The sequence below is a fragment of the Protomyctophum bolini genome, assembly GCF_963924005.1.
Source record: "Protomyctophum bolini genome assembly, chromosome: 22".
In the NCBI taxonomy this organism is placed as follows: Eukaryota; Metazoa; Chordata; class Actinopteri; order Myctophiformes; family Myctophidae; genus Protomyctophum; species Protomyctophum bolini.
This window is the reverse complement of record NC_137883.1, coordinates 35,657,291-35,673,046: the sequence shown is the minus strand read 5'-3', so window position 1 is coordinate 35,673,046 and position 15,756 is coordinate 35,657,291. Positions and strand designations below refer to the sequence as shown.

At 46.0% G+C, this 15,756-nt stretch overlaps 1 protein-coding gene across 2 annotated transcripts in view; it reads right to left on the bottom strand.

The window, feature by feature from the left end:
- vcanb (versican b) overlaps window positions 1–15,756 on the bottom strand; it is a 57,968-nt gene that overhangs the window by 37,314 nt on the left and 4,898 nt on the right. For both annotated transcript variants that reach the window (XM_080755278.1, XM_080755279.1), the window contains exons 4-6: window positions 6,391–6,565; window positions 5,729–5,856; window positions 457–753 (exon numbers count right to left, since the gene is read on the bottom strand). In XM_080755278.1, coding sequence (XP_080611404.1) covers window positions 457–753; window positions 5,729–5,856; window positions 6,391–6,565 — 600 coding nt within the window. The remainder of the gene's footprint in view (window positions 1–456; window positions 754–5,728; window positions 5,857–6,390; window positions 6,566–15,756) is intronic.

Below are 15,756 nucleotides of genomic sequence, written 5' to 3'. Positions count from 1 at the left end.
CATTCATGTTTCTGGAAGATGCTTCTATTCTATTGCTAGTTTGATCACTTCAAATACTCTTTCCTCTCAAAAAAATCACACCCGTGTGAACTGAGTGGTGCAACTCCCCCCCCCCCCCCCCCCCTCTCTCATTAGCAGGCAACAGTGCAGCACTCTCTCTCTCTCTCTCTCTCTCTGTTTCTGGCACAACAGCGCCCCTACTGGTACTAATAGTCATACTGGTGCTCATTAACCAACACATAGGTAGGTGAACACAGAGTCACGGACATTGCTGTTCCTTGGAGTGGTTGCACCACTCAAAAATAACTAATGATTGAAAACAGCAGATCTACAAGCTTGTCTTGATCTGCTCTTTTCGGTGCGCAGCAGCATGCTATCACAGAAGACACGCTCGCTGCAGGCTTCTCTAAGGAGTCCAAAAATGGACTGAGAACTTTTTTTAAAATCCATGCTTACGCTTGAAGCAGACCGCCACGAATCTGTCGGCGGGGCTGGGGTATCCGGTCTGGTTCTCGTAGCGGTAGAGCGTGCGGACGCCCAGCAGACCGCCGCCGCACTGCGGCCGCGACACGGAGATGGGGTAGCGCGCGCTGCCGTCCGCCAGCCAGCCGTAGTCGCAGCGGTTCAGGCCCGCCCGCCAGGCGGCGAACAGGTGGCCCGGCGACGCCAGCGTGGCCTCGTGCCTCTCGCACGCCCGCCGGGCCTCCGCCAGCGTCAGCTTGTCCGCCGGCGTGGGAGGGTAGAACACCTCGCCTTTAGGGAAGGAGGGACAGAGTCAGGCGTTACGTTTATGCATCATTAATATACAATTTACGATTTAGGCATTTAGCAGACGCTCTTAATCCAGAGTGGCTAACAGTAGGTAATACATCAAACGTATAGAAACAGGCAGCTAGTAGTCCTAATTGAACTACACAAAACAGGCATATAGGGCTTCATGTTCGTCACCGCTAAACCCCTTATCCCTAAACCTCTTTGCCCTTTTTTTTTTTTTTTTTACTATTTTGCAAAACATTTTTGAATAGTTAAAATGGCCAGTCTACAAGCTCACAACGTGTCAATGTAGATGGGCTAGTTGAACTATTAAAAAAAAAAAAATCTAAATTGTAAAAAAAAAGATCTAAGAAGTTTAGGGATAAGGGGTTTAGGGATAAAGGGGTTTAGGGATAAGGGGTTTAGGGATAAGGGGTTTAGGGATAAAGTGGTTTAGGGATAAAGGGGTTTAGGGATAAAGGGGTTTAGGGATAAGGGGCTTAGGGATAAAGGGGTTTAGGGATAAGGGGTTTAGGGATAAGGGGTTTAGGGATAAAGGGGTTTAGGGATAAGGGGTTTAGGGATAAGGGGTTTAGGGATAAGGGGTTTAGGGATAAGGGGTTTAGGGATAAAGGGGTTTAGGGATAAGGGGTTTAGGGATAAAGGGGTTTAGGGATAAAGGGGTTTAGGGATAAGGGGTTTAGGGATAAGGGGTTTAGGGATAAGGGGTTTAGGGATAAGGGGTTTAGGGATAAAGGGGTTTAGGGATAAGGGGTTTAGGGATAAGGGGTTTAGGGATAAGGGGTTTAGGGATAAGGGGTTTAGGGATAAGGGGTTTAGGGATAAAGGGGTTTAGGGATAAGGGGTTTAGGGATAAGGGGTTTAGGGATAAGGGGTTTAGGGATAAAGGGGTTTAGGGATAAGGGGTTTAGGGATAAAGGGGTTTAGGGATAAGGGGTTTAGGGATAAGGGGTTTAGGGATAAGGGGTTTAGGGATAAAGGGGTTTAGGGATAAGGGGTTTAGGGATAAAGGGGTTTAGGGATAAAGGGGTTTAGGGATAAGGGGCTTAGGGATAAAGGGTTTAGGGATAAAGGGGTTTAGGGATAAGGGGTTTAGGGATAAGGGGTTTAGGGATAAAGGGGTTTAGGGATAAGGGGCTTAGGGATAAAGGGGTTTAGGGATAAGGGGTTTAGGGATAAAGGGGTTTAGGGATAAAGGGGTTTAGGGATAAAGGGGTTTAGGGATAAAGGGGTTTAGGGATAAGGGGTTTAGGGATAAGGGGTTTAGGGATAAAGGGGTTTAGGGATAAGGGGTTTAGGGATAAGGGGTTTAGGGATAAAGGGGTTTAGGGATAAGGGGCTTAGGGATAAAGGGGTTTAGGGATAAGGGGTTTAGGGATAAAGGGGTTTAGGGATAAAGGGGTTTAGGGATAAGGGGCTTAGGGATAAAGGGGTTTAGGGATAAGGGGTTTAGGGATAAGGGGTTTAGGGATAAGGGGTTTAGGGATAAAGGGGTTTAGGGATAAGGGGTTTAGGGATAAGGGGTTTAGGGATAAGGGGTTTAGGGATAAGGGGTTTAGGGATAAGGGGTTTAGGGATAAGGGGTTTAGGGATAAGGGGTTTAGGGATAAAGGGGTTTAGGGATAAGGGGTTTAGGGATAAGGGGTTTAGGGATAAAGGGGTTTAGGGATAAGGGGTTTAGGGATAAGGGGTTTAGGGATAAGGGGTTTAGGGATAAAGGCGTTTAGGGATAAGGGGTTTAGGGATAAGGGGTTTAGGGATAAAGGAGTTTAGGGATAAGGGGTTTAGGGATAAGGGGTTTAGGGATAAGGGGTTTAGGGATAAAGGGGTTTAGGGATAAGGGGTTTAGGGATAAGGGGTTTAGGGATAAGGGGTTTAGGGATAAGGGGTTTAGGGATAAGGGGTTTAGGGATAAGGGGTTTAGGGATAAGGGGTTTAGGGATAAAGGGGTTTAGGGATAAGGGGTTTAGGGATAAGGGGTTTAGGGATAAGGGGTTTAGGGATAAAGGCGTTTAGGGATAAGGGGTTTAGGGATAAGGGGTTTAGGGATAAAGGAGTTTAGGGATAAGGGGTTTAGGGATAAGGGGTTTAGCGGTGACGAAAATGGAGCCCTATAGAGTCCTAGGGGTTTCCAAGGAGGCAAAAAAAATCCAATGCAAAAACAATAGCATGCAGGTTAACTGTATAATGCAAAACATAAATATGTTTTAAAGCCTTCACAAAAACCTTGAAGCCTTTTACAACTTTTTGTTTGGACACTTGGCTTTAAGTCTTACTATACGCTATACTCAGCAACTCCTCCGGAGTAGGAGGAGAAACCCTTCCCTCGGGCAGCGATGGTTTTAAGCGTGTGAAATCATGTCAAATATTTACTTTGGGGAAGGAAGGTGAAAGGGTCACGTCACACTAAAACAAACACCTTGGAGGAGGAAGGACCTTCACGTCACACTAAAACAAACACCTTGGAGGAGGAAGGACCTTCACGTCACACTAAAACAAACACCTTGGAGGAGGAAGGACCTTCACCAAGGAGAAGAATGGTCTGGCTTCAAAAGATTGATCAAAGACGCACACATTCAGTCTATAAGCCAGTGTTTCCCATAAGGTGGGGGTCCGGGGACTCATAGGGTCATGGGAGTTCCAGGGGGTCCCCAGCTAAATGATAGTTTGGAACCAAATGGACCCTTATAGGCTTGTAACTCTGAGTGTACAAATGGAACCAAATGGACCCTTATGGGTCTGTAACTCTGAGAGTGTACAAATGGAACCAAATGGACCCTTATGGGTCTGTAACTCTGAGAGTGTACAAATGGAACCAAATGGACCCTTATGGGTCTGTAACTCTGAGAGTGTACAAATGGAACCAAATGGACCCTTATGGGTCTGTAACTCTGAGAGTGTACAAATGTACACTGTACAATGTACAACAATGTACAAAATGTGTACACTCTCAGAGTTAAAATGAGATCGAAATGCCATTAAATGGGGGGTCTGTAGACTAATGCATGTCAAACTGGGGGTCCTTGAAATTTGAGAATCACTGCTAGAGCCGTAAAAAAACAACTTCTCTTATGGGGGGTCCCTGGCATATCTAGCGGGCTAATAAGTGTCAATTTGGGGGTCCTTGACATGAAAACATTTGGGACCCACTGGTCCAAGCAGAGAGCTGTGCTGCTACAACACAAGATAATTGCTCTCCAGCTCATAGATTCATACAGTATTTTAGGAATAAATGCGGCTGTAGAGCTTTTTATAAGTCTGACTTGATTGATCAAAAGATGCATCATCTAAAAGCAGAGAACGATAGAGCGCCGAAGTCCTGACGTCACTCGCTCATCCCCTCCATTCCCCTGGTTCTAAAGTCCTGACGTCACTCGCTCATCCCCTCCATTCCCCTGGTTCTAAAGTCCTGACGTCACTCGCTCATCCCCTCCATTCCCCTGGTTCTAAAGTCCTGACGTCACTCGCTCATCCCCTCCATTCCCCTGGTTCTAAAGTCCTGACGTCACTCGCTCATCCCCTCCATTCCCCTGGTTCTAAAGTCCTGACGTCACTCGCTCATCCCCTCCATTCCCCTGGTTCTAAAGTCCTGACGTCACTCGCTCATCCCTTCCATTCCCCTGGTTCTAAAGTCCTGACGTCACTCGCTCATCCCCTCCATTCCCCTGGTTCTAAAGTCCTGACGTCACTCGCTCATCCCCTCCATTCCCCTGGTTCTAAAGTCCTGACGTCACTCGCTCATCCCCTCCATTCCCCTGGTTCACACAGAAGTACGGAGAATAACATGGGGTGATCTTAAAATCGTTTCATATAAGCATCGTGGTCCAAAAAGCTGTCTCTGCGTTATTGTCAGTGAGGTGTCTATGTATCGTTTACAACAGTCAGTCACTGTATATGATACAGTCTGCTTCTAGCGGAAATGTAACGAATTCAGTAGCAGTAACATTAGCGTTTTCTCTCAGTCAGTTGATTCTTCATATCCATACGAGTGAAGCGGCCTGCAGGATGACATGTTTATTCTTCAAATACAGTACTTAAATGACACGATCTAAAATCCCCCCCCACCTGTGGATTTGCGCCATCTATATACCGATATTGACGTCAGACTTCGGTGCTTCTATGCGCTGGTACCTACGCACGGCCTATTGTCCAACTCATAGAGTCGTGCGGTAGTATAGTATGTACAGATCTGGTGTTCTCTTCTCGTATACATAAATGTCATGATGCTAAACAACAACACGACTCCAACATCTGTTTTGTCGTCGCCGTGTTTAGCCTAACTGGTATGTTGACAGCTGGTGCATGTTGGGCCGTCAGCGCTGCCAAGCGCCACTAAATCCTCCCACCGCGTGGGCCGTGTCACTTTGAAACGCTTTAACCCGTTTAGGCCTGACGTCAAAATAAAAACAAAAACGTTCGCTCGGAAAGAATATATATATATTATTCAAAGATTGGTGCCGCAATTTTTTTATGATTTTTCAAAAATAGCAGACCTACAAGCTCGTAGCGCGCCACTCGGTGGCGCGCTATGACCTTGTAGATCTGCTATTTAACACTTATTTTAAAGAACATCCATAATGTATTCCTTGTGTTGACTGACTCACCGTTCAGCTGGTCAACGTAACAGTACACGTCATATTTCTGACTGACTCACCGTTCAGCGTGTCAACGTAACAGTACACGTCATATTTCTGACTGACTCACCGTTCAGCTGGTCAACGTAACAGTACACGTCATATTTCTGACTGACTCACCGTTCAGCTGGTCAACGTAACAGTACAGGTCATATTTCTGACTGACTCACCGTTCAGCGTGTCAACGTAACAGTACAGGTCATATTTCTGACTGACTCACCATTCAGCGTGTCAACGTAACAGTACACGTCATATTTCTGACTGACTCACCATTCAGCGTGTCAACGTAACAGTACACGTCATATTTCTGACTGACTCACCATTCAGCGTGTCAACGTAACAGTACACGTCATATTTCTCAGTCAGGTTGCGTTGGCCGTACGTTCTCACGCCCGGCTTGGCCTTCATGTCGCCCTGGCAACCAGGACGGGGCCTCGTGATTGGGTATCTAGAATGACAAAAAAAAAGCAAAAGTGGCGTCCAATGGAAAATGGCACGTTTATATATATAGTAGCGCAGCACTTTGATACATTAAATCTATTCACAACGCACGCACGTAGAGTACACAGATTAGCTGATCTACACACAAGGTGATGGGTTGTGAGTTTGTAGATCTGCTACACTCATTCGTTGTTTTTCTTTAAACGTTTGAATCATCTTAAAAATTCCCTTTTACATTTTTATTACACATACCAAAAAAATAGTTTCTCTGTCTGTGGCTTATATAAACATTTAACCAATAAAATGTATTAACAAGAACTTGCAAACCAAGTAAGAATTAAACTGGAATCCATTGGGACATATTTCCAATTTCTGAAAAGTAGCGGCTTTGGACAGCGACCATACACACACACACACACACACACACACACACACACACACACACACACACACACACACACACACACACACACACACACACACACACACACACACACACACACACACACACACACACACACACAAAAACACACAAACACACCTGACAGTCTGGTCAGCCAGCCAGCCTGCGTCACACTGGTCGAAGCCATCCTCGAAGGCGGCGTTCAGTTGTTCCGGCGTGGCGATGGTGGCGCCGGCAGACACACACGCCTCCACGGCGCCGGGGAAGTCCATCGAGTACCGGTCGTTACTGGTGCGATAATGGAACACCACGCCTGGAGAGGAACCACACACATTACACTAGATAACAGAACACCACGCCTGGAGAGGAACCACACACATTACACTAGATAACAGAACACCACACCTTGGAGAGGAACCACACACATTACACTAGATAACAGAACACCACGCCTGGAGAGGAACCACACACATTACACTATGATAACAGAACACCACGCCTGGAGAGGAACCACACACATTACACTATGATAACAGAACACCACGCCTGGAGAGGAACCACACACATTACACTAGATAACAGAACACCACGCCTGGAGAGGAACCACACACATTACACTAGATAACAGAACACCACGCCTGGAGAGGAACCACACACATTACACTATGATAACAGAACACCACGCCTGGAGAGGAACCACACACATTACACTATGATAACAGAACACCACACACATTACACTAGATAACAGAACACCACGCCTGCAGAGGAACCACACACATTACACTATGATAACAGAACACCACGCCTGCAGAGGAACCACACACATTACACTATGATAACAGAACACCACGCCTTGGAGAGGAACCACACACATTACACTAGATAACAGAACACCACGCCTTGGAGAGGAACCACACACATTACACTAGATAACAGAACACCACGCCTTGGAGAGGAACCACACACATTACACTAGATAACAGAACACCACGCCTGGAGAGGAACCACACACATTACACTATGATAACAGAACACCACGCCTGGAGAGGAACCACACACATTACACTATGATAACAGAACACCACACACATTACACTAGATAACAGAACACCACGCCTGCAGAGGAACCACACACATTACACTATGATAACAGAACACCACGCCTGCAGAGGAACCACACACATTACACTATGATAACAGAACACCACGCCTGGAGAGGAACCACACACATTACACTAGATAACAGAACACCACACCTTGGAGAGGAACCACACACATTACACTAGATAACAGAACACCACACCTTGGAGAGGAACCACACACATTACACTAGATAACAGAACACCACGCCTTGGAGAGGAACCACACACATTACACTATGATAACAGAACACCACGCCTGGAGAGGAACCACACACATTACACTAGATAACAGAACACCACGCCTGGAGAGGAACCACACACATTACACTATGATAACAGAACACCACGCCTGGAGAGGAACCACACACATTACACTATGATAACAGAACACCACGCCTGGAGAGGAACCACACACATTACACTATGATAACAGAACACCACGCCTGGAGAGGAACCACACACATTACACTAGATAACAGAACACCACACACATTACACTAGATAACAGAACACCACGCCTGGAGAGGAACCACACACATTACACTAGATAACAGAACACCACGCCTGGAGAGGAACCACACACATTACACTAGATAACAGAACACCACGCCTGGAGAGGAACCACACACATTACACTAGATAACAGAACACCACGCCTGGAGAGGAACCACACACATTACACTAGATAACAGAACACCACGCCTGGAGAGGAACCACACACATTACACTAGATAACAGAACACCACGCCTGGAGAGGAACCACACACATTACACTAGATAACAGAACACCACGCCTGGAGAGGAACCACACACATTACACTAGATAACAGAACACCACGCCTGGAGAGGAACCACACACATTACACTATGATAACAGAACACCACGCCTGGAGAGGAACCACACACATTACACTAGATAACAGAACACTGCGCCTGGATAGGAACCACACACATTACACTAGATAACAGAACACCACGCCTGGATAGGAACCACACACATTACACTATGATAACAGAATACCACGCCTGGAGAGGAACCACACACATTACACTATGATAACAGAACACCACGCCTGGAGAGGAACCACACACATTACACTAGATAACAGAACACCACGCCTGGAGAGGAACCACACACATTACACTAGATAACAGAACACCACGCCTGGAGAGGAACCACACACATTACACTAGATAACAGAACACCACGCCTGGAGAGGAACCACACACATTACACTAGATAACAGAACACCACGCCTGGAGAGGAACCACACACATTACACTAGATAACAGAACACCACGCCTGGAGAGGAACCACACACATTACACTATGATAACAGAACACCACGCCTTGGAGAGGAACCACACACATTACACTATGATAACAGAACACCACACACATTACACTAGATAACAGAACACCACGCCTGGAGAGGAACCACACACATTACACTATGATAACAGAACACCACGCCTGGAGAGGAACCACACACATTACACTAGATAACAGAACACTACACACATTACACTAGATAACAGAACACCACACACATTACACTAGATAACAGAACACCACGCCTGGAGAGGAACCACACACATTACACTATGATAACAGAACACCACGCCTGGAGAGGAACCACACACATTACACTAGATAACAGAACACTACACACATTACACTATGATAACAGAACACTACACACATTACACTATGGTAACAGAACACCACGCCTTGGAGAGGAACCACACACATTACACTAGATAACAGAACACCACGCCTTGGAGAGGAACCACACACATTACACTAGATAACAGAACACCACGCCTGCAGAGGAACCACACACATTACACTATGATAACAGAACACCACGCCTGGAGAGGAACCACACACATTACACTAGATAACAGAACACCACGCCTGGAGAGGAACCACACACATTACACTAGATAACAGAACACCACGCCTGGAGAGGAACCACACACATTACACTATGATAACAGAACACCACGCCTGGAGAGGAACCACACACATTACACTATGATAACAGAATACCACGCCTGGAGAGGAACCACACACATTACACTATGATAACAGAACACCACGCCTTGGAGAGGAACCACACACATTACACTAGATAACAGAACACCACGCCTTGGAGAGGAACCACACACATTACACTAGATAACAGAACACCACACCTTGGAGAGGAACCACACACATTACACTAGATAACAGAACACTACACACATTACACTAGATAACAGAACACCACGCCTTGGAGAGGAACCACACACATTACACTAGATAACAGAACACCACACCTTGGAGAGGAACCACACACATTACACTAGATAACAGAACACCACGCCTGGAGAGGAACCACACACATTACACTAGATAACAGAACACCACACACATTACACTAGATAACAGAACACTACACACATTACACTAGATAACAGAACACCACGCCTGGAGAGGAACCACACACATTACACTAGATAACAGAACACCACGCCTGGAGAGGAACCACACACATTACACTATGATAACAGAACACCACGCCTGGAGAGGAACCACACACATTACACTATGATAACAGAACACCACGCCTGGAGAGGAACCACACACATTACACTATGATAACAGAATACCACGCCTGGAGAGGAACCACACACATTACACTATGATAACAGAACACCACACACATTACACTAGATAACAGAACACCACGCCTGGAGAGGAACCACACACATTACACTATGATAACAGAACACCACGCCTGGAGAGGAACCACACACATTACACTATGATAACAGAACACCACGCCTGGAGAGGAACCACACACATTACACTATGATAACAGAATACCACGCCTGGAGAGGAACCACACACATTACACTAGATAACAGAACACCACGCCTGGAGAGGAACCACACACATTACACTAGATAACAGAACACCACGCCTGGAGAGGAACCACACACATTACACTAGATAACAGAACACCACACACATTACACTATGATAACAGAACACTACACACATTACACTATGGTAACAGAACACCACGCCTTGGAGAGGAACCACACACATTACACTAGATAACAGAACACCACGCCTTGGAGAGGAACCACACACATTACACTAGATAACAGAACACCACGCCTGGAGAGTGTATTATGCACCATAATTATGCAAAAAAACATACAGGCTATCATTCATTTTCAAAAGCCAGCGACGTTAAGATACAAAGACACATCCGATGTTTATATAGCTGCTATACAACAGCTACAAGCTACAATGTACCTTCAACAGGCAGCCTCTGTAGACATTTTTAAAGCACAGCTCAAGACCCACTTCAATACGACACTGCATTGCATTACTGCTATTATTTTTAATGTGTTATGCCTTGCTTTTCTTTTCTTTCTTTCTCCATTGCTCTGTAAAGCACTTTGAGCTGCATTTCATGTCATGAAAGGTGCTATACAAATAAAGTTTTATTATTATTATTATTATTACAATATGCTGTTTAGCTTTGCATCTTTTGTATTTGCCAGTGTGAATCGCACATTGATCTTTTTGATTAAAATTCCATTTAGTTTTTGTCACATTTTAGTCATCTGAAATGTCTAGTAGTCTTTGAACCCGTGCTGTGCAAACCAAGGTCGACCGCCCCGCCCCAAGGTCGACCGCCCCGCCCCTCTATTTCCCCAACGACTTAGAGAACGCATGTCTGGCTTCCATTGCCTGCCAGTCATGTGACACAGGAGTGGCGAGGGACTACCGGGAATGATTCTCTGGAATAACCCTAACCCCCTAAGGGTTAGGGTTATTCCAGAGAATCATTCCCGGTAGTCCCTCGCCACTCCTGTGTCACATGACTGGCAGGCAATGGGTTAGGGGTTAGGGTTATTCCAGAGAATCATTCCCGGTAGTCCCTCGCCACTCCTGTGTCACATGACTGACAGGCAATGGGTTAGGGGTTAGGGTTATTCCAGAGAATCATTCCCGGTAGTCCCTCGCCACTCCTGTGTCACATGACTGGCAGGCAATGGGTTAGGGGTTAGGGTTATTCCAGAGAATCATTCCCGGTAGTCCCTCGCCACTCCTGTGTCACATGACTGGCAGGCAATGGGTTAGGGGTTAGGGTTATTCCAGAGAATCATTCCCGGTAGTCCCTCGCCACTCCTGTGTCACATGACTGACAGGCAATGGGTTAGGGGTTAGGGTTATTCCAGAGAATCATTCCCGGTAGTCCCTCGCCACTCCTGTGTCACATGACTGGCAGGCAATGGGTTAGGGGTTAGGGTTATTCCAGAGAATCATTCCCGGTAGTCCCTCGCCACTCCTGTGTCACATGACTGGCAGGCAATGGGTTAGGGGTTAGGGTTATTCCAGAGAATCATTCCCGGTAGTCCCTCGCCACTCCTGTGTCACATGACTGGCAGGCAATGGGTTAGGGGTTAGGGTTATTCCAGAGAATCATTCCCGGTAGTCCCTCGCCACTCCTGTGTCACATGACTGGCAGGCAATGGGCTAACCCATTGCCTGCCAGTCATGTGACACAGGAGTGGGCGAGGAGGGACTATACCGGGAATGCTGAAAAGTGAACAAGCGGACGGGGGAGCACGGGGACGTGGGAATGACAAGGTGCAGGAGAATGACAGATAATGTGGGCAAGACCAAATAGTTGCCCAGGGATGCTGACGTGACGTCAAAGTGACATCAAAACCGTTCTTCTCATCATCATGGATCAGTTAAAGAGACTCATCTCACAGAAACAATAATTCCAGTGACACAAAAGTCTCTTTCATCCGACAATAATTCATAATTACATAATAGATTACTGAAAGAGAGAAGTCCCATTCCAGATGGAAACCCGGATCATCCCAGAGAGTCACACAAAGGAGCCCTGCTTTCTCCTCGGGGGAGAAGTTACAATATACAGGAAAACAACAGCGTCGAGCACTTTAGTTGTCATGCCGGGACCCGAGACCCGTAGCTGTCGTCTTGTGCAATTACGTCTTTTATTTTTTTCGACTTGGGGATGTTGGAAAAGATTACATTCTCATCTCTGTGGGAAACATCCCGTCAGAGTTTGGAGGCTGATGTGAATAGACAACCAGGGCTGTTAAATGGATGGTTGTTTGTCACTCACAGCACCGTCTTTATCTGGGATCTTTGCTGAACAAAGCCTGCTGTTCAGGACGATAATGTGGAAAACTCTAACAGTTATGTCTGGGGCCGACCGGGGCTTATTTGTGGATTTGGCTCGGTTGGTGCATGGTGGGCTCATATTCTGCATGGGGAACTGCAGCAATGTGTGACTTTTCTGTTCAAAGTGGGTAAAGTGGGCAAAGGCAGGCCAGGCAAGCAAGCGCCCCTAAAACCCTCATACCCGTCAAACTATAGGCCTACTTAAGTTAACCCATTTTGGTGTTATAGCATTATGTTATGCTTTAGCTATGGAAAAATAGCAGATCTACATGCTCATAGCGCGCCACCGAGTGGCGCGCTACGAGGTGGTAGGTCTGCTATTTTTGAAAAACCGAAGAACGACTGACATATAGAAACATAGCTTTTTCAGAAAACTGTCAGGATGTAGAAGAACATTTTTAGAATCTGATCTCAGGTCAGAATGAAAACTGTCAGGATGTAGAAGACATTTTTAGAATCTGATCTCAGGTCAGAATGAGTGACACGCCCACAGCCACAACAAGACCACAATCTTGTACCACCGAAATGTAGATCAAACATGGGAGAAATTCTCATTTCTACTGCTCTGGGTTAGGGTTAGGGTTAGGGTTAGGGTTAGGGTTAGGGTTCTACTGCTCTGCCACAAAATAAATGTGTAATAAAAAACCGGTTGTACTGTAAGTAGCAGCAGATAATCAAACATACACAAACTTTATTTATGTTTTATGTTAAACGTATTTATTTATATCTGCTGCTACGTATGGCTCACGCACAAGAGACTGAGTCTACACATCTGTCTCTGTCTCTTGTTGCACAAACAGACTGTGATATAAAGAGAGCTAAAAGTTTATCCCAAGCTAACCTTTAATATGTGGATGTATAGCCAGTACTGTACTGAAATATAACTATTTCAGTACAGTAAATGCACAGGTATGGTTTGGTGAGATAGATTTTGCTCCGTTGCAATGTAACACATGTATTCCCTTTTAATTGAATATACATTATTTTGTTTTGATTGAGCACTGAATTGAGCATTGAATTTAATTGATATTCCATATAATATATATATCTTGTTTTAAATAATCTATGTTGACCACGCACCATGTGTATGTTTGATGTTATCCGACTGTTTCTTTCTCTATTCTTTTTTTTAATATATTTTTCATCCCACGATTTTGTAACCCATTTTTCACCCCGGTGTCAATTATCTAATGTGATCCTGGGCTCTACACACCCTCCGCCAACCTGGGGAGAGCAACGGACTTAACTCACGCTTTCTCTATTCTTAATGTAGTTATTTATTGCATTGTAAATGCAAAAGGTTGAGAGCTTGTACAAAAACAAAAACCTCACTTTCTGTTTTACAACCTGCAAAACGTGTGTTTGGAGCCAGTGGTCTCCGCCTTGAGACTTAAAGACTCTGTCTATCAAAAAGTCAACAACCATAATCCCAATATGTCCCCATAAGCCCACCTAGGTGTCCCAATATGTCCCCATAAGCCCACCTAGGTGTCCCAATATGTCCCCATAAGCCCACCTAGGTGTCCCAATATGTCCCCATAAGCCCACCTAGGTGTCCCAATATGTCCCCATAAGCCCACCTAGGTGTCCCAATATGTCCCCATAAGCCCACCTAGGTGTCCCAATATGTCCCCATAAGCCCACCTAGGTGTCCCAATATGTCCCCATAAGCCCACCTAGGTGTCCCAATATGTCCCCATAAGCCCACCTAGGTGTCCCAATATGTCCCCATAAGCCCACCGAGGTGCTGGACTGCTTCTTGCCTGAAGAAATGTGGTCTCTTCTCGTGTGTGTGTGATCAGGGTACAGATGCATCATAAAAGTTACTCATTGCAACTTTGGGTAAATGGCATGATGGCACACACACACACACACACACACACACACACACACACACACACACACACACACACACACAGGTGTGGGTCACAAAGATAAGGAAGAATCTCACTCCTGTGTCCACAGAGGAGAGTGTTGGCCATCAAAACCCTGTACACGCACGCACGCACGCACGCACACGCACACACACACACACACACACACACACACACACACACACACACACACACACACACACACACACACACACACACACACACACACACACACACACACACACACACACACACACACACACACACACACACACACACACACACACACACACACACACACACACGGTGGGTTCGTGTCTCGGTCAGGGAACCAATGGACCAGCTCAGTGGCCTTGTTGTGGTTAGAGTGTCCACCCTGCAGTCTGGGAGGTCGGGGTCCAATCCTCTGGTCGGGTCCTACCCAGAACTATACAAATGGCGCCCAGTGTCTCTCTTAGTTGGCACTTAGTATCAAGTCATGTCCAGGGGGTGTTTCTTGTACATCAAGCTGCCTCACGCTACACAAACAGGAGATAGGCTCCTGCCCTACAATGAAAATAATGAATTGCAATTTTTATAGCGCTTTTCCAAGTGCTCAAAGCGCTTTACAACGGTCCATTCATCCATACATTATTGGGAGGTGAAGCGGCGAACAGTCGACGCCAGCGTCCTCACTTCCCGCATTCAAACACCAATGGTGGCTAAGCTCACACCGACCGACTCACTGGAGGCAATGTAGGGTTCAGTGTCTTGCCCAAGGACACTTCCACATGTGGACAGGAGGAGGAGCCGGGATTCGAACCGCCGACCCAGGGATCATTGGACGACCTGCTCTACCTCCTGAGCCACAGCCGCCCCTGAGCCACACGGCTTCCTTTGGTGTGGCACCTAAACCCTAACCTTTAACCCATTTTGGACTGAGGCCGATTCTAAAAAGCCCTCTAAATCCTGACCTACTGTAAGCTTTCTGAAAAAACCCCAAGAGGGGTTCCCGACCGTCCAGAAGTGTTAGAGCACCAAAAGGGGTTCCCGCCCAAGAATGTGTTAACTTCACAAAAATTATGCCTATAAAAGTAAATAACCTTAACCTAACCTCACAGAAAGAGAAACTATGCCTAAACCTAACCTAAACTCAGGGAAAAGAGAGTCAGTTACTTACAAACCTACAGTACACTATGCTGCTGAGGAAATGTGTCTTTACCCTACAAACAACACACAATACAACCTACAGTACACTATGCTGCTGAGGAAATGTGTCTTTACC